Genomic DNA, 25770 nt, shown 5'->3' on the forward strand with positions numbered 1-25770 from the left:
CTCGAATGTCAATAAGCGACATTGATTATAATACATCTTGACGTATTTTTATCTTTGGATCTGGAAATAACTTCTTTCACGACATTGTTAACCCAAAGTGCCTTCCCTTATAACTATATGGGCCAGTGCAGCCTTATGAGCCCAATGCTATCGGAGCACCTGAAGACTTTCCTTTTAATATTCTTATGGGCCAGAACGATCTGACCCACATGTATCTTATTCGTGGGGCAACTCCACTTATTCTGAAAATGGAGTACCATCTCTCATTTTGTCAAGTTAGGGTTTCCACAGGCCGCCCTGCATATGTTTGCAAGAGCTACAGGAGTCAGCTACAGTGATCAGAGTAAACATGGTATCAGCGCAAGCCGGAGCTCTGGCTCAGACACAGTACGCTGGAATTCTTCTTCCAATTGTTCAGTCTCAAGTTCGCCAACTTCCTTTCAGAACTCCAGGCATCTGTTCTTGGTCATTCTTCCATGGGATCCTCAGAAACCTGCAACGCCCATCAACCCTAGCAAGACACATGCTTGAGCACTTGTCTGCAAGTCTTCATCCAACTGTCGCAAGACAATTGACACCCCTGGGTTTCTTAATTCACCAGATATTCAGGTGGATAATCCCTTCCAGTGACTGGTATTGGTACTGTCATGAAGAGGTCTACATGCAGTTGCCTCCAGGTTACTATGGACTGATAAAATCTCCAAGGGCTTGGTTTGGGCAATTCTTTGGAGCTATGAAGTTGCTGGGATACTACCAGAACATACTGTCTGTTAAACACTCAATACTTAGTCAGAAGACTATCTTATTGGTCTACATTGATGACATCAGTACCACAGAAGTCAATGCATCTGAGATGAAGCTGCTGAGTGAGAAGATGTCCTATGAATTCTAGATCAATACCTTGGGAAGATTCAAATACTTCCTAGAAATTGAACTTGCTCACTCTGGTACAGTAATCTTCATATCTCTCAACACAAATAAATACTTGATTTTTTGGAAAAAAAGAGGAATGCTTCTATTCAGACCATTGGTTATACCAGAGGATCCCAACCATCAGGAGGGGCTCCGAGAAGATGCAGGTCCAGTTGATCATGAACAGTAGCAGCAGCTGTCTGGAAAGCAAACTTGCTTGGACATCGCCTTTGCAGCGGCCAGCTCAGCCTGTTCATGCACAGACCCATTGAACTGTTTATGCAGGTTGCATATGAAGTGCTAGCTTATCTCCAAGGAAATGTAGGATGTGACACTCTGCTCAGAATGGGTCGTCTTCAGGATCTTGAGACCAACACCGATGCCCAATATGCAGGATCTGTGGTCGACCTCAGATCAACCACTGGCTAATGTAACATTCTGGCAGTAAGTGACATCACCCGCTAGATCCAGAGCAGAAGCAGACTTCATAGCTCTTGCCACAGGAGTCTGCTAGGCCACTAACTTTACTATGATAGTAAATTACCCATTGATATAACACATAATCCAGAGCAACATCCCGTTGACATTTCATCAGAGATCAGAAGACATTTCAATGGAGAAAAGATTGATCGGCAAATCATCCACATAAAAAAATACTGTGGTGTAACAAGTGGCTTCTATTCCCACCAAAGGCGTCTCAGGAAGCACATTCAACAGGCTGATAGTCGAGGCTGGAATGGAAAATAGCTTTTCACCAGCCTGACGGGGCTGTTACTCCTTTAAACCTCTTTCTAACACTAAGGATCAACGGACCTTCATAGCCTCAATGTTATCAGAGCACCTAAGGACTTTCCTTTTAATACTCTAATTGGCAAGTACAATCTAGCCCAACACATCCACACTTTACAGGTGAGGCAACCCCACTTCTTCTTAAAATAGAATAACATTTCCAGTTCTGCCGTATTAGAGTTTCCACAGGAAGAGCAGCATGTATCTGCAAGAGGTACAGGAGTCGACTCCAGTGACTCCGATGATTGCATCCTCATTTTAAGAGGACACATCAAACACTGTTCTACGATTCCCATGGTACCTAATCCACCAGGGGCATTCTATTGATTTGCTTCCCTGCATGTTTTCCCTTTGAATAGGATAAGAAACTCTGTAGGAAGCAGAATGACATTGAAGTTGTAATTCATTCTCCTATCACTGTATCTCTCTCTCGGTGACAATCTTTCCCCGATTCTCATCGTCTAGCTCCGGTGATGATTTTACCATTGACATCGCTCCTCTCTGTCTCTCTGCCATCTTTATTTGTCCTAAACCAAGGATTGACTTCCTTGCAACAGATCTCAGAGTACATTTTGGTAGGATCCCCACCGGGGACCTATAACATTGCGGAAGATATGAAAACCAAAAAAACTGAATAAAGGAAACAAAACTCACCATGACTGTCTGGTAACTCCCCTTCTTCAACTTCCTCCACTGATTGGATGTCGGAAATTGTCTGGTTTTCAGTTTTTATATCTTTATCCAGGGCAGCTCCTTCCGCCAATTTGCAATCCAACAACTCAACTACCTTTTTCAAGTATGATTCTTGAAATTTAACATCAAGTTGATAGTTTGGCTTCTCGTCATTCTGCAACGCTGTGAAAAACGACAAAGCAACCTGCACACCACTAGCTGTATTAGTATTCCTATCTACTGAAGATTACAGTAACCATTGTGGATGACAAAATCTGATACCTTAAAGGCACACCATTGGCCAAGTTCAGCCAAAGCATAATTGATGGCTCTCAACTTTTGGATAAGATTAGCTGCTCCATCACTTTCGGTCCTTTCAGAGACACCATAAATAAAATGCAACTCCTCTTTGGCTCCAGCATCTCGGGCACCCATGAACTGCCATTTGCTTCTTCTTGAACTCAATTGTGAAGCTTCCTCTACCTCAGCTTCTAATCGTTTAAGTTGATCATGAAGAAAGCATAGACTCCCAGCTCTATCATAATGCACAATAACTTCTAAGGGCATAGGAACATGTCTCTCAAGCTCTTTCCGATCTTTTATTGTACATACAATGGAATCGAGTTTACTCTCAAGATTTCGGATCTTTATTGCGCAGTCTTCCTGACTCGAAACCCCTGAAGCAGAAACACAGCATAATACCATTAATGAAGAGAATAACTTACACTAAGCAAACATGACATGCACTGAAATTAATGCGGACAAATCACTTGTCAGTTGTCACATGGGAAAGTTAATGGAAACATACATCGTTTGACAGGATAGCTGAAATTCGGTACAAATGAGCAGAAAAAATCCCATGATAATGACAAAATAATGTCCCATAAGATTAATGAACGTAAAATATATGTACCAGGATAATGTGAATCATTTCATGTCATCGTAGAGTGCACCTTTCAGGTTAACAGGAGAAGCTGTCATGCCAAATACAGCAGGCCGCCTATCCTTTGGTGTTGTATGGTAAAATTCAGACATGACCAAAGAATATGGATGTTTCTTTACAGCGTGATGACACTCGTCCAAAATCAAAAGATGGATCGATTCCATTTTAATTATGCTGTGTCTAAGAATATTCAGTAAAATCTGAGCCGTCATTACAAGCACCTGCAGATAAAAGGAACACAATGTCAACTTGCAAAACATTAGAGGGCAACAAGGTGTTCAGTGTACCGTAGCTAATGCATCAATATAACGATTTTTTTTTTTTTTGAAACGAAAAAGGGAGTCACCAGTAAGACGGTGCCCCCATTGCCATAACTATGTAAATCATTACAAGGTATGGATGCCTAGAGGCGAAACGCGGTTACATGCCGCGGCACCACACTGAAGCGAGAGCCCTGGCGTCTTGTATGACTACCAGAGCTACTGGTAGTCGACTCCGGAAGATGACCTCATTTCTGTGAAGCCACAAGGTCCAAAGGATGGCAAAGAGTCTTTGCCACTCGGCTACACTCCGGTATAGCCCGCCCCGGAGCAATGTCCAGAAGGACTCTACCGATCGGGTGGCCACACCCGGGATCTCTTCCGTAGTCCACACCTCCCGCTCCAGGGGGCAGCGGAAGAACAGATGGTCGCAGTCCTCGAGTTCCCCTCTGCACAGGGCGCACTCGGCTGATTCCCCCGGTCTCCATTTTTGCCGTACACTTCGCGTAGTGAGTCGACGCCTCAGCAGCAACCAGCCAAATATCTTCACGGTCAAGGGAATCTTCCGCTTCCAGATGAGGCGACACCCCCCGGGGAGGTCTGGGACAGCCGGGGAGTGAGACTGACAGAGCCGTGAGTATACCGTTCTCGCGGAGAAAACTGCTCCCCGCCATACGACCCGGTCGGCCCCGTCCTCGGTGGGCGTAAGCTGCCCCAGTGAAAGCTTCAACTCCTGGAGGTCCCTCTGTCGTTGATCTGACAGGTGCCCTCGAAAAGTCGGCGACCATCCCTCGTGCCAGCACACCCGGACCGCAGCGCGCGGATCCTGTGCTAGCGCGAACAGGTGGGGGTATTTCTCCTTTAGCCTCCCTTGACCCGACCAATCGTCGAGCCAAAAGCGAAAAGTCCCCCCGTCGCCGAGTTGGGGGGTGTAATGCTGCCAAGTCAGCTGGGAGACTTGTGCTATTCCTCGCCAGAACGCCGACGGCTGCCGTTGGAGTCTGCCCAGGCTGTGCCTATCCAGGCAGGCTCCGTAGGAATCTCGAATGACCTGAGTCGTCAAGCAGTCCAATGGCCGGAGCATACGGTAGACCCATTTGGACAGGAGAGCCTGGTTGGAGAGCTGAATGTCTCGAATGCCTAGGCCTCCAAATCTGGTTGGTCGGCATATGTCCTTCCAAGCCACCCGCGCTGCTCCCCGACAATCCCCTGGTTGACTGCCTTTCCAGAAGAAGCGCCGCATAATGGATTCCATGCGGGTCTGGACAGCCCCCGGTACTCGGAATAATGACAAGTAGTGGGTTGGGATGGACGAGAGCACTGCCTTGATGAGAACCAGCCGCCCCCCCTTGGACAGCAGTCTGGACTTCCATCCTTCCAGACGCAGCTCCATGTTCTCAAGAACTGGTTGCCAGTCTCGGTCCCGGATCCGCCCCCCGGAAAGAGGGAGCCCCAGGTAACGGATTGGGAGGGTGTCGATGGGGGTATCGAGAGTGGCTGCGCACCGTCGCTCCGTCTCCGGTGTCATACCAAAACCCATGACTGATGATTTCTGCCGATTGAGTCGAAGACCTGCAAAATCAGTAAACATGTCAAGTAAAGTGGAGACGGTCCCCGCCGCCTCAGCCGATCCCTCGATGAAGAACGTTGTGCCGTCGGCATACTGCAATAGAGGGATTCCCAGGGGCTGGCTAGGAGATTGGAATCCCCGGAGCAATCCCCTCCCACAGAGCTGCTGAGTGCATACGGCTAAGGCATCCATGGCAAGGACAAATAACAGTGGCGCCAGCGGGCACCCCTGTCGAACCCCTCGTTGCGGGTGAATCCATCCCCCTTGGGGACGTCCATCAAGCAGGATAGAGAACGCGTGGGTTGTCACGCATTGCGTCATCCACTGGATCCACAACTCGGGGAATCTTCGTCGGCGCAGCATTGCCCACAGGAAGCCCCAATCCAAGGAATCATATGCCTTTGCAAAATCCACCTTCCATATGAATGCAGTGGTTCCTCTTCGCTTCCATGCCGCCACGATTTCCCCCGCCAAGATGGTGCTGTCTGTCATCATCCTGCCCGGGATGAAGGCTGACTGATAAAGGCTGACTGATAGGGGCTGACGAGTCCATCAATTACTTCCCGCAAGCGATTAGCCAGCACCTTGGCCATGAGGAAATAGATGGTGTTCGAGAGGGAGATGGGGCGGAAATCACCGATGTCTTCCGCTCCTTGCTTTTTAGGCAACAACACTAGGTGTGATCGGTTAAACCGGGCCATGTTGAGCTCCCCCTTCCATAGTTGTGCCATGGCCTGCAGCAGGTCCGGACCGATTGTGGGCCAAAATTCTTTGTAGAAGAAGAATGGGATGCCGTCGGGTCCCAGGGCCCCCTCAGCGTTGAGGCCTCGTATAGCCGCCTTAACTTCCTCCTCCGTGAATGGGGTGGTCAGCCCCTGCTTTTAAGTCTCCGTCAGCGTGGCTACTCCGCGACCGGACCATCGCCAGACATGTCTAGGTCCCTTCCGGGAGACGGCGAAAAAGTGTCGTGCAAGAGCCTGGCCAATCTCTGCCACCTTCGCGTGCACCGTGCCCCCCACACGCACTCTGGCGATCCGGTTCCTCCTTCGCCGCCCGTTGGCACACATGTAGAAAAATCGGGTGTTCGCGTCCCCCTCTTTGAGCCAGAGCTGTCTCGAGCGCTGCCGCCAATCCATTTCTCGTTTGTAATCCTCTTCTGTCACCGTGGATTTGTGCCGACGCCGTTCTTGCATCTCCTCCCCCGTGAGGGGTCTAGTATCTTCAACATCATCCCACTGTTTTATCTGTTCCAAGGCTGCATCTCTACAGCGGCTCCGGTCCGCTCTCCTCTGCTGTTGGGTCGATTTTAGGAACGAGCGGAGGCAACTTAGCTTGGACGGGAGGTCCCGGGCTCCGCCCGCGGAGTGCAGCCATGTCTCCCACCACCGCTGGACATCGTTCCGGAACCCGTCTTCTCGTAGCATTGATCTATCCAGCTTGAAATAAGTGGAATGTAGGCCATCCGGTCTTGGCCGCCACACTATCGGCGAGTGGTCAGACATTGGTCTTGGCAGCGCGACAACTTCAGCCGAGGGGTGTGTCTCCATGAGTTCCGTCGAACAGAGGAATCTGTCCAGCCTCGAGAGGGATTGAGGATGGGCGGAGCTGCGCCACGTATACGTGCAATTCGACGGGCCCATTTCCTGAAGACCTTCGGTGGAGATGAAGTCCCAGAGCTGTTGTGACCCACAGTCACGCCCTCCCGCGCCATTTGGTCGATCTCCCGCTTCTAGGGTGACATTGAAGTCCCCCCCCGCCAGTAGGGGGAGACCCCGGAATCGCCCCGCCACCGATTCCAGATCCTCCCATAATTCTGCGCGGTTGGATGGGGATGCTGGGCCGTACACCGAGATGACCACCCATTGCCAATTGTCCATACGGCGCGACAATTTTACCGCCACTAGATGACGCCCTATCCACCTGTCAGCTTCTTCGAAGTGATCCTCAGACCATGCCACCAACACCCCTCCGACTTGGCCCGTGGCCGGACGTGCCGCGAAGCCCTGGAGATGTCCCCGCCCCAAGACATTCCAAGTGCGTGCATCACACGTTTCCAGCATGGTCTCCTGGAGGCAAATGACTGTAGCTTCCCATTCCCGGAGATATTGGCCGATTATACGTCGCCTACGGGCATCTCGAAGCCCACGAACATTCCACGAGATGCACTTCATGGGGGAGCCGGTTGGACCTCTTCGTGCTGCGGCAGCAGTTGCACCCCTGCCGCCTTAGCGATCTTTACCGCGTCTGGGGATATCACGGGTCAGACCGTGGTCCCATTGAGCTCTTCCAGGTAGGTGTCGACCTCTTGCCGGGACATGATCGTGCTTGGCTTCCGATTGCTACCCTTGCGCTTGTAGTAGAGCTGTTGCGCCCCTAGCATTCGCTTCACACGCCCCATATACACCGCTCGGCTGACTCTGTTGCCGTGGTCCCGATCTTCCCGATTGTGGCAGTGGCTTGTAGCGGTCAAGTCCGCTTGCTGAAGCGTCGCAGGGCTCTGGATGTTGTCCACCACCGGGGGTTGAGGCTGGCCTGAATCCCGGGAACACGGGCGGAGATTGGGCCTGGTGAAGGAGGCATAGTCGACGTTAGTGTAGGAGTCGGCGTCGTGTCCCCCTCCACGGTGGGTGGCTATGGGGGGACTCATGTTCCGTGTTGAGGGTGGGCGGGTCGTCGGAGGGAGTCGCCGGACCCGTGGTGGAGGGTGGGGAGTGCATCGACCTTGCCGCCTCTGTGTTGGCCTGCGGCTTCCTCCGGGTAGACGGCGACTGCTCCGTCGCTAGTGGTGACGGCTCCGTGCGGTCATGGGACGACACCATCTTGCTTTGGGGTGTTGCTTTGGGGGGGGACTTGTCCACCTCCGGCGACCAGTCCGCGGGTCTGTCTTCTTGGCCTGCTTGGCCGCTGGATCTCGGTTGCGTCGGCGGAGGGAGGGGCATCGCAACCTGTATCATGTAGGCGACCCCATCTCCTTCGCTGACGACCACCAGCGGGATGGCCGCCCCGGCGGGGACTGCAATCTCGACCGCCACACTATTCGGATCCCCTGATTTGAGGCTGTTGGAGACGATCCGACGTAGGGCTCCAATAGGCCGTGTAATCTTGGCTACTTGCACCCATGTCCGATGCCCGAATGGGATCCCCCGAAGTATAAGCGGCACAATATGTTGGCTGAGCTTGCTCGCCCCGTCCGCAGGATTTGGCCTGCGCCATATAATCCGGCCGCCTCCGTTGACTTCCTCTTCCCGTCCCCGTAGTGCTTGGAGGTTGGCCCTCGTCAGGTTGCGCATGAAGAAATCGCCCGAGGAAAGTCGATGCACTTCTGCACTCCCCGTTTCTGGCCATTTGGACTGAAGGTGTCGCAACACTTGTTCCACCTTTGGCCGACCGCTAGTCACCTCCCCAACTAGGCATAGAGCCGGCAGGTCTGGTGGGGGCTACGTCCAGGCGGGCTCTCGATGGTATGTCCGCGCCTGCGGACAGACTGCCTGTCGGTGCCCTGAGTGGAAGCACAGACGACAGACGACAGGCTCCCGGCACTCCCGAATAAAGTGACCTCGTGAGAGGCATCGGAAGCACTGCCGCTCGCCCTCCCTGGTGGCTGCGCTGAGAGCAACTGACCGGCGGCGCCTTTGGTGGCGTTCAACTCTAGTCCATCCCGCTTCCTCTTCCTCGTCGCGCGGGACATCGGCCATTTCCCTGACTGCTTCGGCATAGGACCGACGCCTTTTTGGAATTGTCGCCTGGGTCGGTTCAGTCGGGGGATCCGAAACTTGCCAGTTGTGACCGGCCCGAGCAGCTGGATGTGGTGATCGCCGTTGCGGACGTGTACGAGGAGGGCTGCGTGTAGGGGCCGAAGATCTGTACCGACTTGGCCTTGTCGGTGTGGGCCTCCTTGGCGGTCGACCGGTCTGCCACCCCCTCGGACCTGCCCAATCAGCAGTAATGGCTGTCGGGTGGGAAGGCAGCTGCCGCGACTTGTGCCGCCGCGGCGACATCGGTCGTTTAGACTGTTGAGTCTGCGGCCTTTTCCAGCCCTGCCGCGGGTGGGAGGTATTGCTGCTGCACGGCATCGGCAGAGAAAAGCCTCCGCAGCCTCTCCCCCGGCCAGAGCCCGACATGCGGCGGGACGGCTTGGGGGGGGGGTTGCGGGCTCGGGGCCGCCGGCGGGGGAGTCCGTCGGCGGGGGGGGGGGGGGGGGGGGGGCCGCCCCCGGCGGGGGAGTCCGCCGGCGGGGGGGTGCAGGCTCGGGATCGCCGGCGGGGGAGTCCGTCAGCGGGGGGCTCAATATAACGAATTTTAAATGGATACGAATCATGCTCAAAATTTTTCAAAACTACAAAATAAAATACAAGAAACAAGGCAAGAACGAAGATTAGAGAAAAAAAGCAAAAACATAAACTAACCAAATTTATCAAAGCACCGAAAATTTCTCAAACCAAGTGAAATGAATAACCATAAAGAATCCCTTCATTCAACTATTTATTCATCACTCCGAATAACTGCAGATTGTGATGTCTCTTTAGATCAAAACAGTAACTGTGCTTGGTATATAAAAAGGGAGAAAGCTCAAGCCAAGGGTCTGACAATACACACGAAAACATGCCCCTCAAGCTAGAGCATAAAGATCATATGCAAAAAGCTTAGATCGCAAAAGCATCAACCAACAGTCAGAAAGAACATTGGGAAAGAGATCTTAGAGTTGTTTTACCAGGGAGACTGATGTCGGAACACAAGTTGAATTTGGACTTTCTTGCAAAAAATGTGACAGTGAACTACAATAGACTTGGTGCCTTCATGGAACTCTAGATTTCATGGAATGTGAGAAGCTACCCAGTATCACAATAAAGAGCCAGTGGCTGAAGTGGAGTGAATCCCAGCACTAAAAATTTTGACATGCACATAGAAGTCCACGTGCAACCTGAGACATAGAATGGTACTCATACTCAGGACTGGATCTAACGACCACTGATTGATTCTTTCTTTGCCACGAAAGTACAGTGACACCAGAACATAAGATCATTACCAAGAGACACCAGCAATTGACAGCAGATCGATGATCCACATGAAACCAATGCAATCAGCATGAGAACATAGCATTGGGGACTTGAAAGGGTTATGGAGAAGCTCATGCCCCAGATGGAGTTTCGGATACCTAATGATGTCCATCACAGCATCCCCGATAAATGGTTCAAGGAGCAGTCATAGATGAGCATAAAACACTGGTGGGAAAAGCTATAATCGGATGAGTGATGATCGGATAGTTCAGATATCCAATTAGATGGCACTGCACTCGGATCTGTAAAAAGGCCACCAGATTCATCATCAAGCTTCACCTAGGCATCCATCCATAGGTGAGGATTCAGCTTTGAGCCAAAGAGTCCAGCATCTTGCAAGGTAAAGAATATACTCTCATACATTGAACAAACAGGACCAAGACCTTTAGTTACAATATTGTTAGAAATGCTGGACTAATCATCATTAGTAAGAAGAATGTCACACATAATGTTGTCCAGAATAGTATAGCCAAAACATCAAATAATCTTAAGCACAACAACGATGGCCAAAACTCCAAAGAAATACTATTGAAGTGACTAAACCAAGCTCATAGAGATTATTAAAGACCATAAAGGGACTCCTAAAGAGGGCATGCCCAACCAGTATGATCCATGGAGACAACCGGTTAACAAGTCCAATTCTGATAAAGAACTTGCATCTCAGCATCAGTTACAGCCTTCAACAACTTACTGCTTAGGAATCTTGACTATAATAGAGATCTTAAACATAAGAGCATTAAATGTTAATTTTAAAGGGTTTTATATGAATATAATGTACCTGATAGTGCCCCAAACTGTACTAGGCCCTTATCAGTTCGTTATTTCTATTTTTACTTCTTGCACTATAGCTGGCTTTTAAACCAACTCTTTCATTGAGTAAAGCAGAATATTAAATTCTGCAAAACCTAGTTCAGAATTACATAACAGTATTGCATTTGTCAGTCCGTGAGCATCTAAAAACTTCAATGCTCTCTAGAACCTTCTAGAACTGCCTTTTCTAGAACCTTTAAGGACCAATATGAATTGGGCCCACTTGTAGCCCTTCTCTTCTTTGGCCTCGAACCGACATCACAAGTCGCCTAGAATGGCAGGAGCCCAGCCACTTATTAGTACTAATTAATAGGCTCGAAATATGACTAAATAAAGAGAAGTGTAATATCAGCCCAGGGACCCCCTCATATCATTGGAGGTAAAGAACGGTTCTGTAATAACAAAACAGCCCTTATAACCAGGATTATAGACAAAGTTTAAACGACAATCTAAAATCAGAAATTTTAGTAAGAAAATGGTGTATAGGAGTTAGAATACCAGGTAAGAAGGTTAAAATCAGGGGATCGCACTGACGCAGAGCAAAAGATATTCCCTCATTGACTAAAGATATTCCCTCAGTTACTACGGGACAACATTCAGAATACTAAAGATATTGAGATCAACATGACTGTGACACGATTGTGGCTGTGGCATAGAATGCAACAGATTGTTGTGGATGGGGTTGCTTTTTCTCTTCTTTGTAATTTCCAATGTCTCATTTTAGCGTCCCAGTTTATTGCAGATAGTTGCAAAACATGACTTCTCAAAGGAATGACCCATAGTTTGAGACTTACTAGACCAAGATAACCTGTCACATCTAGGGGACAGTTTCAGAACTAATCAGGCCTTCTTCCCAGCTTTCTAAGCAAAAAAGCAGCTGCAGCAGTAGGCTTCACAGAAAACTGATGTTAAACTTTCATCAGCATGAACAATAGCCTGAACTGCCTTCAGAGGGATATTCCCTCTTGATTCATCAGGTGATTATAAAGGACTCCATACGTAGCATTCAGTACCATCAAAATTTATATACCCAGACTTGCAAAGCAAATGGTGGTTGCCAGGTCAAATGCAGAGGGTGAGTTTCAGTCACTAGCTTAACGTATATGTGAAGCCTTCAGGCTGGAGGACATACTAGAAGATCTGAAGTTGTAGTTGTTCCAACAGGAGGATATCCAACTGTACTCTGACAATCAATATGTGATCCCCATGGCACACAATCAAGCTCAGCATGATAGAACCAAGCACATCGCAAAAGATCGACAATTTATAAAGGAGAAATTGATTCAACGGCTATAAAGGAGAAAAAGCAGACATCTTTATCAAAGGGTTAGCTGCTCCATAGTTTCAGAAACTGGCATCAAACTTACAACCAGTGTCAGTCTGTTGTAATTTTGGCTATTTCTCTGTGTTGTGATATGTCTAGTGTAACTGGGCCATCGGTTAAAAGTGCCCCACTCTGTCAAGAATCCTTTTAAGTCACTTATATCCCACGTGAGAAATTTATTTTTTTTTTGAACAACAAAAGAAGATCACCCAGCTTGGTGAAATCACTTATATCCCACATGTGAAATAAGTGACTTTAGGTTGATGCGCCAGGCTTGCTTTGTATAAGCCTGTACAGCTGGCCAAAGGTTTGGTTCAGCAAGAAAGAACGAAGGAAATGCTAATTATCGAAGGTGATGCTAAGTACAAAGTCCAAAGGTTCTGAGAGGGTGAAGCAAATAAAGAACTGCGGTGCGAGTTTAGGAGTAGGAGCAACGAAGCACCGGCTGGCTGAGATGAAAAAAATAGATTTTTCTGCTATAGGATAATGCCAAACAGAAAAGGTGGTGCCCACTTCTGGAGAAAGACAAGGCGACTTAAAAATTGACAAGTCTGCCCATTAAGTAAAAGATAACATATCCCAATCAGTTGAAGAGGCATTAGACTACTAGGTAATATCAGCAAAGAAATTGTCAATAAAAGCAATGTTTTTAATAATGGAAGAAATGTCACCCAAAATAGCTATAAATACACACGTGAACCAAATGCTCCCCACACCCACTGTTTGCGTCCCTCTAATCCATAATGAAATCGGACTCGCCATGTCCTGCATGCCGCTGTCCAGCGATACCTCCCTTTCCTTGTTAAAACCTCATTATGCAGCAGCCATGTTGTCAAGAGAACCGCCAAAACATAAAAGCCGGATTATAGAGGAGAAATTCTAACTACACTCAACAGGCACGCTTAACTCTGAAATCCATGCATGAATCATACTATAGATATGAAAACTGAATATTAGAAGAGGAGACAATGCTTAAGATCTACTGAAATCAGCATCAGGTATAAGTTTTTGGATAAAACTATCAGCCAATTTAGCAAGAAAGATGCCTCAGGAAACTGAACATCCAAGAAAATATACAGAAAGGACAGAAAGGAAAACATGCCTGCTTCGTTTCAAACTCACGCCGCCACCGTCTGTCATCCCAAAAATCTTGACCCATCTCCCCACAGTAATGCCCAACCTCAAAACCTGTTCCATCCCTGATGACCTCCGCTTGCTGCATGATTGGCAAGAATAAGAGTAAAAACAGATAAAATAAAACTGAAAGGATTACTAAGATATGCTTACTTGATAAACCAACGGAACCTTGGGCACCAAGAATATAGCAAGCATTTTTCTTTGATTCCTCTGCATTTCTTGATTAATACTCTTAATGAGAAGAACGGCGATAAGAGTTTTACCAGCCCCAGTCTCAAGGAAGGCGATTGTGTTCTTCCTCTTAGCCTGCTCAAGAACATCAAGCTGGTACTTTCGCGCCTGCGCTTCCGCCGGTTTCTCGCCCTGATCCTTCTTCTTTACAATCTCGTGTCCTTCCTTTTTTGATTTGCTCTCCTCTCTGCACTCCCAAGACCCTTTCTGAAAGATCAATTTCCCCCCTCTGTCTCTTTCCCAGAAACCTCTCTCCTTCCCACTCCTCCCATTCAAATCTCTTCCATCCCGCCTCCGCTTTCTCTCCCAGTCTCTCCTGTCTCGCCAGTCTTCATCTTGAATTTTGTGTTTATGTGCTTCCTCCACCTCTCTCCTTTGGCCATGGCCTGCTTGCTCAGCTCGAACTCGCTTGTGCCGCCTCGCCTCTTCGTCTCTTGAATCCTCATCCTTCCTTTTCCTGCAATGATCATACCGAATGGGCAAAGAACCAAGCAGACCATCTCCTTTAAAGGCAGTATCAGCGGCAGCCTGGGCAGGAGCTTGTGGAAGTAGAGCCTCATTGAAGCTCTCTAGAATTCTATCAAATTCTCTGAAGAAATTGCCACCTCCCTCAGTTTGAGCAGAGAAGTTAGCCAACGTTGAAGAATCAAGTTCAGGGAAATTGACCCCGTTCAATGAATCATCCTCACATGCATCTAACCAATAGGAAAGCGGCCCGGCACCAGAAGGAACCTCTCCTTCCATGCTGAGAGACCCTTCTAATGGGTCTGTCAAAGAAGATCAGAAAACATAGGGTGACGAAGGACAAGCCTCTACAATGGCAGAAAGCAGATTCAATGAAGTAAATAAATGAAGGAATCGATGAATAGGTAGAGTTTGAGAGGGAGGAAGGAGGAGACGGAATTCCTGGAGCGGAGCGGTGGGTTTTTGCAGCAGAGATAGCGGAGATAGACCGTTTGAAAGGATTCAAAGACGGGTAATAACAAGAAAAAATTAAATATTTCAGAACCACCGCAAAGGGGGAGACTCTTCGACGGTCTATCGACGCGACTCTGCCTCTACCCACTTCCCATCGCCGGGCTCTTTCGCCTCCTCCTGCTCTCTCTCTCTCTCTCTCTCTCTCTCTCTCTCTCTCTCTCTCTCTCTCTCTCTCTCTCTCTCTCTCTCTCTCTCTCTCTCTCTCTCTCTCTCTCTCTCTCTCTCTCTCTCTCTCTCTCTCTCTCTCTCTCTCTCTCTCTCTCTCTCTCTCTCTCTCTCTCTCTCTCTCTCTCTCTCTCTCTCTCTCTCTCTCTCTCTCTCTCTCTCTCTCTCTCTCTGGTTCCCTTCTATGCAGCTCTGCGGAATCAGAAATAGTAACCCAGATGAAAGAAAGAAGAAAAGGGGTTAACTTTCCTTCTATACACTGCAGGAGTTGGGTTTTTACCCTGGTCGGTATCTCTGGAGAGGACCAGGCGCGGCCGCGGCGCTCTAGGCAAAGTGTAACGGCGGTAAGAATGGAAGCATGTAAGGTAATGTCGATACTTAGAAAGTCCATTTAATAGCCTTTGGGCTGCCAATAAATAAATTAGGGAACAGCACATCCGGGACGTGACGCATCTGTGACAATCTGTGACAGACGGAGACGCGACGAAAATTCCGTCATGTCACTGTCCCGCCACACGTCCACCGATGTTGGAAAAAATCCATCACAGAACGTCACGCGTCACGTGTGACAGGAAGAACAACCAGAAGGAAGATTGCTACCCCCAACTCCTCTCTCTCATATCACGGTCCTCTCCCCAGACTCCTGTTGCTCAAATCCGTCACGGCCGTCATCCGTGGTGGCCGTCCCATCACGTCCCCCGTCCAATGCCCCCGTCACCATCACGTCCCCATCACGACCAATCCGTCATCTGTCACCGTCACGGGCTCCTAAATCCGCCAGCGTCACCATCAGGTCATCAGTCACGGTGCCGTCACTGTGACGTGTGACGTGACAAATGATGGATGCAAAACCCTACTCACCCCTATCGTCTGCCTTCCACACCCTTCATTGTCACCGTTCCCATACCCAAAAATGTGAGGTTTCCCTCTCTTGCTTTCGTCATCAGTCCCATCCCATACCCAAAAAAGGGAGCGTACGACAGAAATTGGATACAGCGGAGCAAGAGAGAGAAAAAGTGCGAGTGAGAGAGAGAAAGAGAGAGTCCAAGAGAGAGGGAGATAAAGTGGTAGAAAACTAAGGAAGAATTGTGGAAGAGAGGCTGGAATTGAAAGATCTGTGATGAGCAAAGAGGGAGGAACAAAGAAAGAGGAATTGATACATAGAAGGGAACATTCACTAAATCACATTGCTTAAGAAAACACAAATATTTATAGGGTTCGACTTGAATGTAGATTCCATTCCAACCTTGGAATCATTGATTCACGTCCACAATGGCAGAAGTTTCTAGATGAGGTATTGTGATTGTACTGACATTGGCCAGCAATGACACCATAATCATCATGAGAAATGGTGTCATATTAAATTGTAACTATCAGTCTAAGATAGTGTCGTAATTTCTTGAATACAGCGAAATATAGAGTGAGAGAGCGATAGAGTATATGTGACAAAGAGAGAGAGAGAGAAAGAGATTGCAAGTGAGAGAGAAATGAGAGCTCTACGGCCAATAAATTCCTACTTTGAGGACATTCTTTGTTGGAAAAGTGACGTCTTTGGATGATGTTGGATGTGATGAAACTTAACTGCCACCACCAAATGGCATCGACACATGACATCCACATTGGCATGTGCTGGTGTTGTCTTCTGATGGAAATATATGTGGTCGTTAAGCAAATCACAAATTCCATTTCTCATTACATGATCATTAATATAACAGGTCCGTTATAGTGCACGTGTGATGTTTATAATTAAGTCCATGAATACATTATCAGACTTGGTGAGTTATAATGAGATTGTAATGCGGAGATCACTAATCTTTAATATTGTGTTGTAAATATCCATATTCGAGGGATATTTGAGATGGGCATTGAAATATTCGGACAAAATAGCACTATCTAGCCTCACTCATATGATAAGTGTGGTCGGTCCTGCAGCCATTAATGTGGAGGCACTAAGGATAGATAGTGGGTGTCTGACTTGATTCATACAAATCCCTAAATGGTATTATACCAAACTGTCAATCAGGTTGATTCACGTCATGGTTGTGTAAGTGGTCCTTAGACCCAAGACACAAAGATATAGTGGTGATTAACAGTTGTACTTTGACAATGAACTACATTCTCTAATCATGGGATTCTAAAAAATATTAGTTTTAGTGCATCAAGAAGTTCACAAAGACAATTGAGTGGTCAAGATAGGGTTGTCCACCGTTAGTAAAAGAGAAGACAGCTCAAGGACGATGTGATGAAGTCCTTGGCTTAGGTAGTGAACTATTGGAGAAGGGTTCTCCGATGATGTCTGAAGGCATCATTACTAACTCGGATGACCATACCCTAAGTCATCCTTGGAGCATCAGGTGGATGCGGGACTATACGTTCATGGTAACGGATGACGAACAGGTTCCATGAACGAGTCAATACACACTCCTTTGTATCTTATAGAGCACAAGGTGTAGCTTGGCACCCCAAGGGTTAGAGACTCAAGCTATCAATTGGGTTAAATAAATCTGATATTAATTAATCTATATGATGATATAGTTGATTAATTTAGAAGACCAGTAAAATTTATTGAGCCAATGGAGTCGTTAACTAGACTGATACATTGGCCTAGAGGGTCACGCGAAAATGGTTTTTTGGACGTCGGAAGATATACTTAAATTTTGGGGGGTTTTATGAAAAATACATACCTAGTATAGATAGGGAAATGCCTTGAATGAAATTCACCCAAGATAGAGTTGTTCGGGGGCCTCCCCCTTCTTTTCCCTTCTGCCCATAGCTCCACACCACTCTACAATGTGATCGGGACAACATAGTGGCAATGACGAAGGTTGAAGGAAACTCATCAAGGCAAAGGAGGAGATTCAATGTGGCATGGACCACGTGGCTACGTCCAGAGGTTGCACACATGAGCAGCTTTACTCATCTCACTCGAGGATCCGAGATCATAGATATGATCGATGTCGAGGTGATTTGTTTCTTGATTTTGTTGATGTCGTTATGATTTTGTTGTCTTCCACTGCATGGAATCCTTGTGTTCATCCAACTCTAGGCCTCTAGAACCCTTATTGTGAACACAAACAAGTGATGACATCATCAACATCGTCATCCTTGACACAAAACAAGTGTCAGCATCATCATTATTATAATCCCATTGATGACAATGGCTATCCTCCTCGACCAAAATCCTTGTCCTTATCAACTATGTCATCCGTAGTTGTCGTCAAGACTATTGACATCTTTGTCGATGATAGCTTTTACAATCGTCGATGAAAGTCATCACCCTTGCCAACGATATCCAGCATCCTTTTTCTATGATGGTTCCTACAACATTCTTTACAATTGTTCTAAAAATATTTGGCTGTCATTTATGAAAAGTGTTAATCCCCATGAAAGATGCTTCCATTGAAATTGTCATTGAACATATATTCATCATTATCATTGATGACAAAAATTAATTATATGTGACTGTATTTGTCCTTGTCAATGATAGCCATCATCCTCATTAACGACACTTCTAGTACCATTGTTTATTGTAATTGTAAAAACAATGAGCCATTATCTACAAAAATTCATTGTTTATGACAATTGTTGACCTCATGGATGACCCCCTACGTCATGTTCAATGATGTTTCTATTGTTGTTTTTAGTCATTGTTGGTGCTTCCTGTGACCTCCATCATTATCTTGCTGACAATCATTGTTGCTGCAATTTGTCCCATTTGATGTCATACTTTTTTCACTATTACTAATAATGGGAATATTTTTGTACAGTCATCAGTTCACTAGGACGAATGATTACAAAGGACAGACACAGATGGAGAGGGTGATGGACAACCATTTGGCTAACAATCTTAAAGGTGACCCAAGTAAGTCAATCTATCAAAATAGCAGACACTTCTTGCCTTTAAAAAAATTGAAATAATATTGTAAAAAGGTAAGTTTACATTGAGTTTGTTTTGCTTTGTAGTCCAACTAATATGGACTATGAACAATTATTGGTCTTTCCAATTTTGATAAAAACACCATTATGGCATTGTCATCACTTTGCAATTACAGGCCAGTCACTTAACAGTTGTATCTATTTTTTATTCCTAAGGATTATAGGTATTATTTGGACGTGAAGCCAATCACATTGTCTATGTCATGATTAAGTCCATTGATAGATAGATATTTACGTATGTTATTATTTCCTAATGTTTATATTGAGGTCGTTGAATAAATGTGATAACTTACTGAATTATAATGAGATCATAATAAATTGGATCACTAGTGTCTAAACATGCAATCTAATTAGTTATATTAAAAGGATAGTCAATTTGGACATCAATTTATCAAAAAAAATAAGATCAATATCTGATCCTACTAATACGATAATTATCGATGATCAAGTGACTATTCAAGTACAAATGGTGGGGATTGGTGGTAAGTGCTAATCAGATAAGGAGTCATGAATGGTATTATACCAAAACAACAATAATGTTACTTTATATCACATTGTAGAAGTGATCCTTGGAAATTAGACGTCAAAGACATCTTGTGCATGGATGGCTATGTTTTGACTGTGACTCGGGCCCCTAATTATGAGATTCAAATTAGTCTAAGTTTAGATATAACAAGAATTACACAACGATAATTGACTGGTCAACATGGGATCATCAGCCCTTGGTATCAAAGGAGATCCGTTGTCTCAATGATTAGGTGCATAGGTGTAGATATCAAACATATTAATGGCTTGAACAAACTCTTCAAGGGATACAAAAGAGAGTGGAATCATTTACAAAATAGGTAATGCAATCACCTAAACTAACAATTGACTCACAGAGTTACAAAAAAGGGTCAATGTATTTGCTATAAATGCAATGAACATGTGACACAGATATTAATACTGCAGAATCTGGTGATTAAAATCTCCATTTATGTGACAAAAAAGTAAGACATATTTTTGTCACAAAATATTGCGATTAAAATGCATGGACAATGCAAGAATGGTGGATGAATGAATTTTTAGGAAAACAAGTCAATATTTGATTCTGATTTTGGGAAATCTAATAATATATTAGACTACCACTTAAACATGAGAAAACGTAGGTGAATCTGACAATTTTGTTGGCACATCGGCTACTTAACAAGTAGATCAATACATAAATAAAAATAATGACAACTTTAAATGATCCAACTTTAGAATATGATGTATGATGATCCAAAATGATTTTTGGATTAATTTTCTAGGGTATCTTTATTGCTCTCGCTCCATCTACACATATTCCAGGATGTAAAAATAGACCCTTATCTATGTAAAATTCTTTTAGAGTTCAGTTCAATATTGGTGGGCCAAGTGAATTTTTTTCCACACAGAGACCCACCAAATTTCTTTCTGCAAATCATTAATTGATCTATGAAGGCAAGGGAGAAGGGGAGGGGGTTCCCTTGAAGTAAAATAAAGATCTATGTTGAGTTTCTAGCACTTTGTCATTTTTTGTCTTAGAATGCATCCATTTCCATCCATTCATCCACATATATACATCCACATCCTTACATTCATGTCCAACCATCCACACCATCTTTCCATATACATCCACCCACATCCACCTATCCACACCATCTGTCCAAATCCATCCATCCACTTTATCCATCTATTCCCACCCATTCATATTTATCCATCACCTCCATCCATCCAAATTTATCGATCACTTACATCCATCAGCATATACTTATCAGTCATCTTTTCACTATCTATATATCCCTATATTTTCACATTATCTGTTTTTGTTATTTATCATTTTATAATCTCAATTATCTCATCATCATATTTCTATCTAACAATTATCTCATCTCCCAGTCACCAAAACAATTAATTCCCTATGGAGACAACCCGTCCTCATCAATATCTTATCATATTTTGACAAGTCAAAGTTTATGAATCTTTTTATTCACAAATTATCAATGAGAAATTAAACACCCTTGTTTAAGTTCTTCAAACACCATGCAACGTTTAGTGAAACCCTTTATTAAATAACTCAGGGTAGTGGCCCATCAGCTGGATTAAACTCACCTGAAAGGAAAATCTAGAAAAGGAGAATTTATTCCATTTGACCGACCTCTTTCCTTCTTTTTATGTAGGTTGAACCTCCCGAGGTGGACGGAGAGCACCATAGAATAGGTATGCATCCAAAAAATTCTATAAATGGAAGGGGGATCATAAAATTCCTCACTCATTTCAATTCTCCTCTCCCTCACTATTACTGTGAGCTAGGTTATGCACTTGCCAGAGCCATCCAAAGATATCCATTTTCCCATTAAAATTTCAATTGACTTTTTCTCTTTTCTTGTATCCTCTTAAATTTCATTAAAATTTCAATTCGATTCATCTTTTCTTGAATCCTCCACATTATCTGTCATCTATAAGAATCCTTTATGTTTATTTAATATTTATTTCAAGCCAACACTACCGATCCAAGAGTAACAAATGACAATTGTGTCCATGTTTAGAGCTTGATATAGGTCTCTGAAACTTCCATAAGTCAAGATTACACATGGTGGTTAAATAAATATCTTTCATTCAAGTCTTGGATGTGGCAACAGCCAAGGTTGAATAGCCCATGTTTGGTCAAGCTAATGATAAAACATACATTAGGATTAAATGTCATTTACTTTTTCTCACTCATACAACAGTATTTATAAATTTCATTGTGATCACAGAGTAAGGGTCAAGTACACTATGAGTATGTATTGAAAAAAACAACATTTAGGACTTTTATATTTTCGAGGAATCAAATATAATTTAATGAATTTGGTTCTAAGAAGGTGAGCAAATATTTATCCTACTCAAGCTATTTTTTTCCAACTTTATAGAATTGTTTCATAAATTTATGGAATTTTTTATTGGGAAATAATAATTTAATATAATTAAAATACCTTGGCCAGCAAGCAGTTGAGTCAGTCTTGGCATTCGGAAAGGTGTAGGCTTAGCTTATCCTCTTGGAAGACAACCTTGGAAAAAAGACAACTAAGTTAGACTAAAAAGAAGATTACAATAACCTTATCCTTACATCCCCGATAGGCCAAGACATGCTTTTTCTTCACAAATCTCGATCAGGTTCAATCCTTCACTCTTCAAAATCTAGAAGGGGACCAAAATAGATTTTAATGAGTAAATCACTCCTCTAAACTTAGTAAGCAAATCAAACCCAAAGGCATCTTTTATCTTGTGCATGACCGGTATGGATAGAGGAAAAAAACATAGCTACCACTAAACTTTCAGCCTAAAAATCCTTTTGGATCTTTAGATATCAATCTTTGATGTTGAAAAATTATGGCCCATGGATTATTTATCTCTCATCCTTGTTCCAAAACATGCATGCCCAGCGCGGTATAAAAATATCAGATACATTGAACTGCGTCAAAATATGCAATTGAAAATTCGATTTATTTATTGATCATATGTTTCCTTGTAGTCACCAGAAAGCACAAACTATTGGCTTAAAAATATATTTTTAAACTTGTATCCAACTATATTTTACCTCTTGGACCTAAAAAGGGAATTAAGTAGATGGTAATTAGCATGACTTTACTGCATTTTCTCTTGTGTCACATCACATGTAATAGGTTAGATGATTTGTGATTTAAAAATTGGAATTTTGTTCATCTTGCGAAATGGAAGATTTGATATAAACATTTGTATATTCTACATCACTAGTGTAGCTTGGCATCCCACAAGCTGGAAACTCAATACATTGAGTATGTTAATTTATTCTTAATTGATCAGTAAATTAATCAATATACAAGTCCACTTCCATTTTCTATGTGTGTATACTCGGGTGATTGAATCAATCAAATTTTGGTTGAATGAGTCAATCCATCAAAACCCAACTCGATCTCATTTGATCAAATTTCTTGGTCAAACACTATGGCAGATCATGATTGATCCATAAATTTGATCAATTTGATTTCAATAATCATCCTCAATTTTACAGTTAATCAAGTTGTTTGAAAGAAAAATCAAATAGATTGAAAATGCTGATTATGTCCATCTCGATGGCCCATCTACTCCTCCCTCTCTCTTAAAGTTGCCACCACCCCTGGTGAAACATATGACTCCAAAATCCTAGACATATAGATTCTTAGAACCTTCTCTTCTCTGCTACTTTACTCTTCCCCCTCCCTTCTCTTTTCTAACCAATGCCTTCATCTTCTTCCCCAATTCATCACCTTTGGAGAAGAATAGGTTTGGGCATTTAGGACTGAGGAGTGCTCAGACCTGACAGAACTGGGACTTCTGGTCCTCCATTTGAGAGTGGACCAGTTGGTTAGGCAGGTTTAGGTTCAAGGGTAAAACCGGACTGAAACCACAAGTAAATTCTTAAATATTTATTTAATATATTTTAAAAAAAATTATAAATATATCAGCTCAGCATAGATGTGGTGTATTTGACCATCAAAGGGCACCCACATAATGAAGAGGAGTTCTTCTTTGCAATCAGGCCACAAGAACCCATCAAAACCTCTTTCTCGATAGAACTTTTCTATCTTCTCTATTCACCCCAATAGTTCTCCATGAAGAAACGGATGTATGGATGGAAAAAGACCTAGAGAGGGAGATTAAGAGAGAGGAGGGAAAGAAGAGAGGTTAATGGGCATTCATTACCAGAGGTTTGAAAGCTTTTATGTTGATATTGAACATAACCATCAACATACATTTCTACTTTGACTTTGACATTGATTAGTCCACCTTACCAGATTGGGACTGGATCAAACCGAACCAGGACCAAACAAGAATGGACTAGAACCAGACTGAATTTTTGGTAAGGTTTAGGTTTTTGCTTAAAATCTGGACTGGACAAGGACTGTCAAACCCTAGAGAAATTACTACATCAATGCTGCACCCATGACCACTATTGGCTACTGTGAGTCGAAAGACATCCACCAAGGCCCAATTCATCACCATCTCTTAGTGACTGTGCTGCCTCCTGTGAACCCAACGGAGGCTATTGTGGGGATCCTTTAGACCTTTGACGTTATCCACATCCACATCTGTTAACTCAAAAATTTTAAATTATTATGCATATTCTAACATCCGATCTAATTTTACTCAAATAAAAATATTTGAATCAAACCAAGCAAGGTTATTTGACTCAAATATCGAACCATATTATTTTCTTCCATCTGATGTGATGGGTTGATCAAGTCTGTATCGAGATTTGAACCTGGGTGATCAAGGATTGAATTTGATCAATCAAGTGATCAATCTGATAGAACATTTCATTGAACTGATAGAATACCTTGAGCCTTCAGATAGAAAGAAACTCCTAGTTCTCATTTTCCATATTCTTGGTGGTGATCTGTTTGAAGAAACTATCAGAAGGGACTCCCATGCTAGCTGATAGTGCCAGCCAATCCTTCCATGGAACCTCATTCCCTTGATGGCACCCTCCGGCCATGTGCTTTTAGGTACCACTTCATTCTCATTCGTAAAAGATGATAATTTTATCTCATTGATAATGAGAAGTTGATATGGAATCTTGAGTTCACAGGCCTTGATTGTCGCTCTAGATGTAACATTCAACTCCACATATTTAAGAGACCTACCTGCTTCTGTTCTCTATCCTTGTGTCAGACTCACTCTGTTACTACTTCTAGGGTGTCATGCCCTCTCACAGCAAGGAGGGAGGAGGGAGGGGGAGAGAGAGAGAGAGAGAGAGAGAGAGAGAGAGAGAGAGAGAGAGATAGAGAGATAGAGAGAATAGGGAGATCAAAAGCACCAAGAGACTCTAGTATGCTCCTTGATAAAAATCATCCTACAGGTTGCCTTTGCATAGAGCAAATAGGCTGGTTTGGTGATAATGGCTTTTCCATACATAACAGAAAAAATGCTTTTAAAAGATAACTCAAGAGAAAATTGTTGTGGGTTTGCAGTTTTTCATTCTGAAATAACGTCAACTTAATTGCCAACACCTTTGTATGACATGCCCTAAAAAACCATATTGAAATCTATCACACCCTAGCTTCTGGGAAAATCCCTTCCAATTTCTGGCAGGACTATGTGATAGGTCGTTCAGATTGTTCAAACCAAACAAACCTGACCTCACATCACACTTTATACATTTTTGGGATTATTCCTATGAGATATATAATGGAAGAAAACTGGTGAGATTGCTAATCTTTTAGCAATCTTTTCAAAGGAATGGAAAAAAATGGAAAAAATAGAGAATAAACGTTTTCTTTTCAAAGGAATCTTAAATAGTTTATAAAAACTTGGATGAGAAATATATGGGGAGATAATCGAAAGAATAACCAAAAAAAATTGTTTTCTCAATTTTTTATAATTCTTGAATTAGAAATTTTCCCTCCAGTTATGAAAGTTTTTCAGGTAGGGTAAATGACATCTTTTTAACTACAAATTAAATTTCCACAAATATAGTATAAACAATGTTTGATTGATGTTATTCATTTTCCAAACATAGAATAAAATTTTCACATTTATTCTCTATAAATATTTGAATAATCTGATCATGTTAGTTGTGGCTGCGATGTTTTACTGGTTGAATTAGTTTGATCAATATGGAAAACTAACTCAGGGTAGAAGACATTTGGAGCTTAAAATCCAAAAACTCATGTGAAAAGTCGAAGGTTTGAGTTCTTCACCTTACGGTAGAAAGTTAATTCTCTTAAAAAGAAATTGCGTCAACTCTCTCAATTGAGGTTCAAATTGATTTCTTGCCTCATGGCTAGACTTCTAGTGACTGTTGGTACATGTTCTCATGTTTGACCATGAGTTAAACCAAGTAAAAAAATGTTTCCACGGAGTTGACCTCAGCTTTTTAAGGCATTACAGGCTAAGTTTTTAAGAGACTAACTTATGCCTTTTCAATCAAATTCCTGGACCTTTTATGCGCAAAAACTTTACAGATTTTCTTAATCGTAAATGTA

At 43.9% G+C, this 25770-nt stretch overlaps 1 protein-coding gene across 2 annotated transcripts in view; it reads right to left on the bottom strand.

Annotated features, from left to right (window-relative positions):
* The window catches only part of DCL1 (dicer-like 1), a 29926-nt gene extending 15046 nt beyond the window's left edge, over nucleotides 1-14880 (bottom strand). Inside the window, exons 1-5 of one of the 2 annotated variants that reach the window (XM_078592042.1) lie at nucleotides 13625-14880; nucleotides 13440-13553; nucleotides 3327-3537; nucleotides 2656-3050; nucleotides 2356-2578 (exon numbers count right to left, since the gene is read on the bottom strand). In XM_078592042.1, coding sequence (XP_078448168.1) covers nucleotides 2356-2578; nucleotides 2656-3050; nucleotides 3327-3537; nucleotides 13440-13553; nucleotides 13625-14449 — 1768 coding nt within the window. In that variant the 5' untranslated portion in view covers nucleotides 14450-14880. Of the gene's footprint in view, nucleotides 1-2355; nucleotides 2579-2655; nucleotides 3051-3286; nucleotides 3538-13439; nucleotides 13554-13624 lie in introns of those variants that run through there. The other variant, XM_078592043.1, reaches the window with a different exon arrangement.
* Between the last annotated feature and the right edge of the window lie 10890 nt (nucleotides 14881-25770).

This window comes from Wolffia australiana, chromosome 2 (assembly GCF_029677425.1).
Source record: "Wolffia australiana isolate 7733 chromosome 2, ASM2967742v1".
NCBI classification, from domain to species: Eukaryota; Viridiplantae; Streptophyta; class Magnoliopsida; order Alismatales; family Araceae; genus Wolffia; species Wolffia australiana.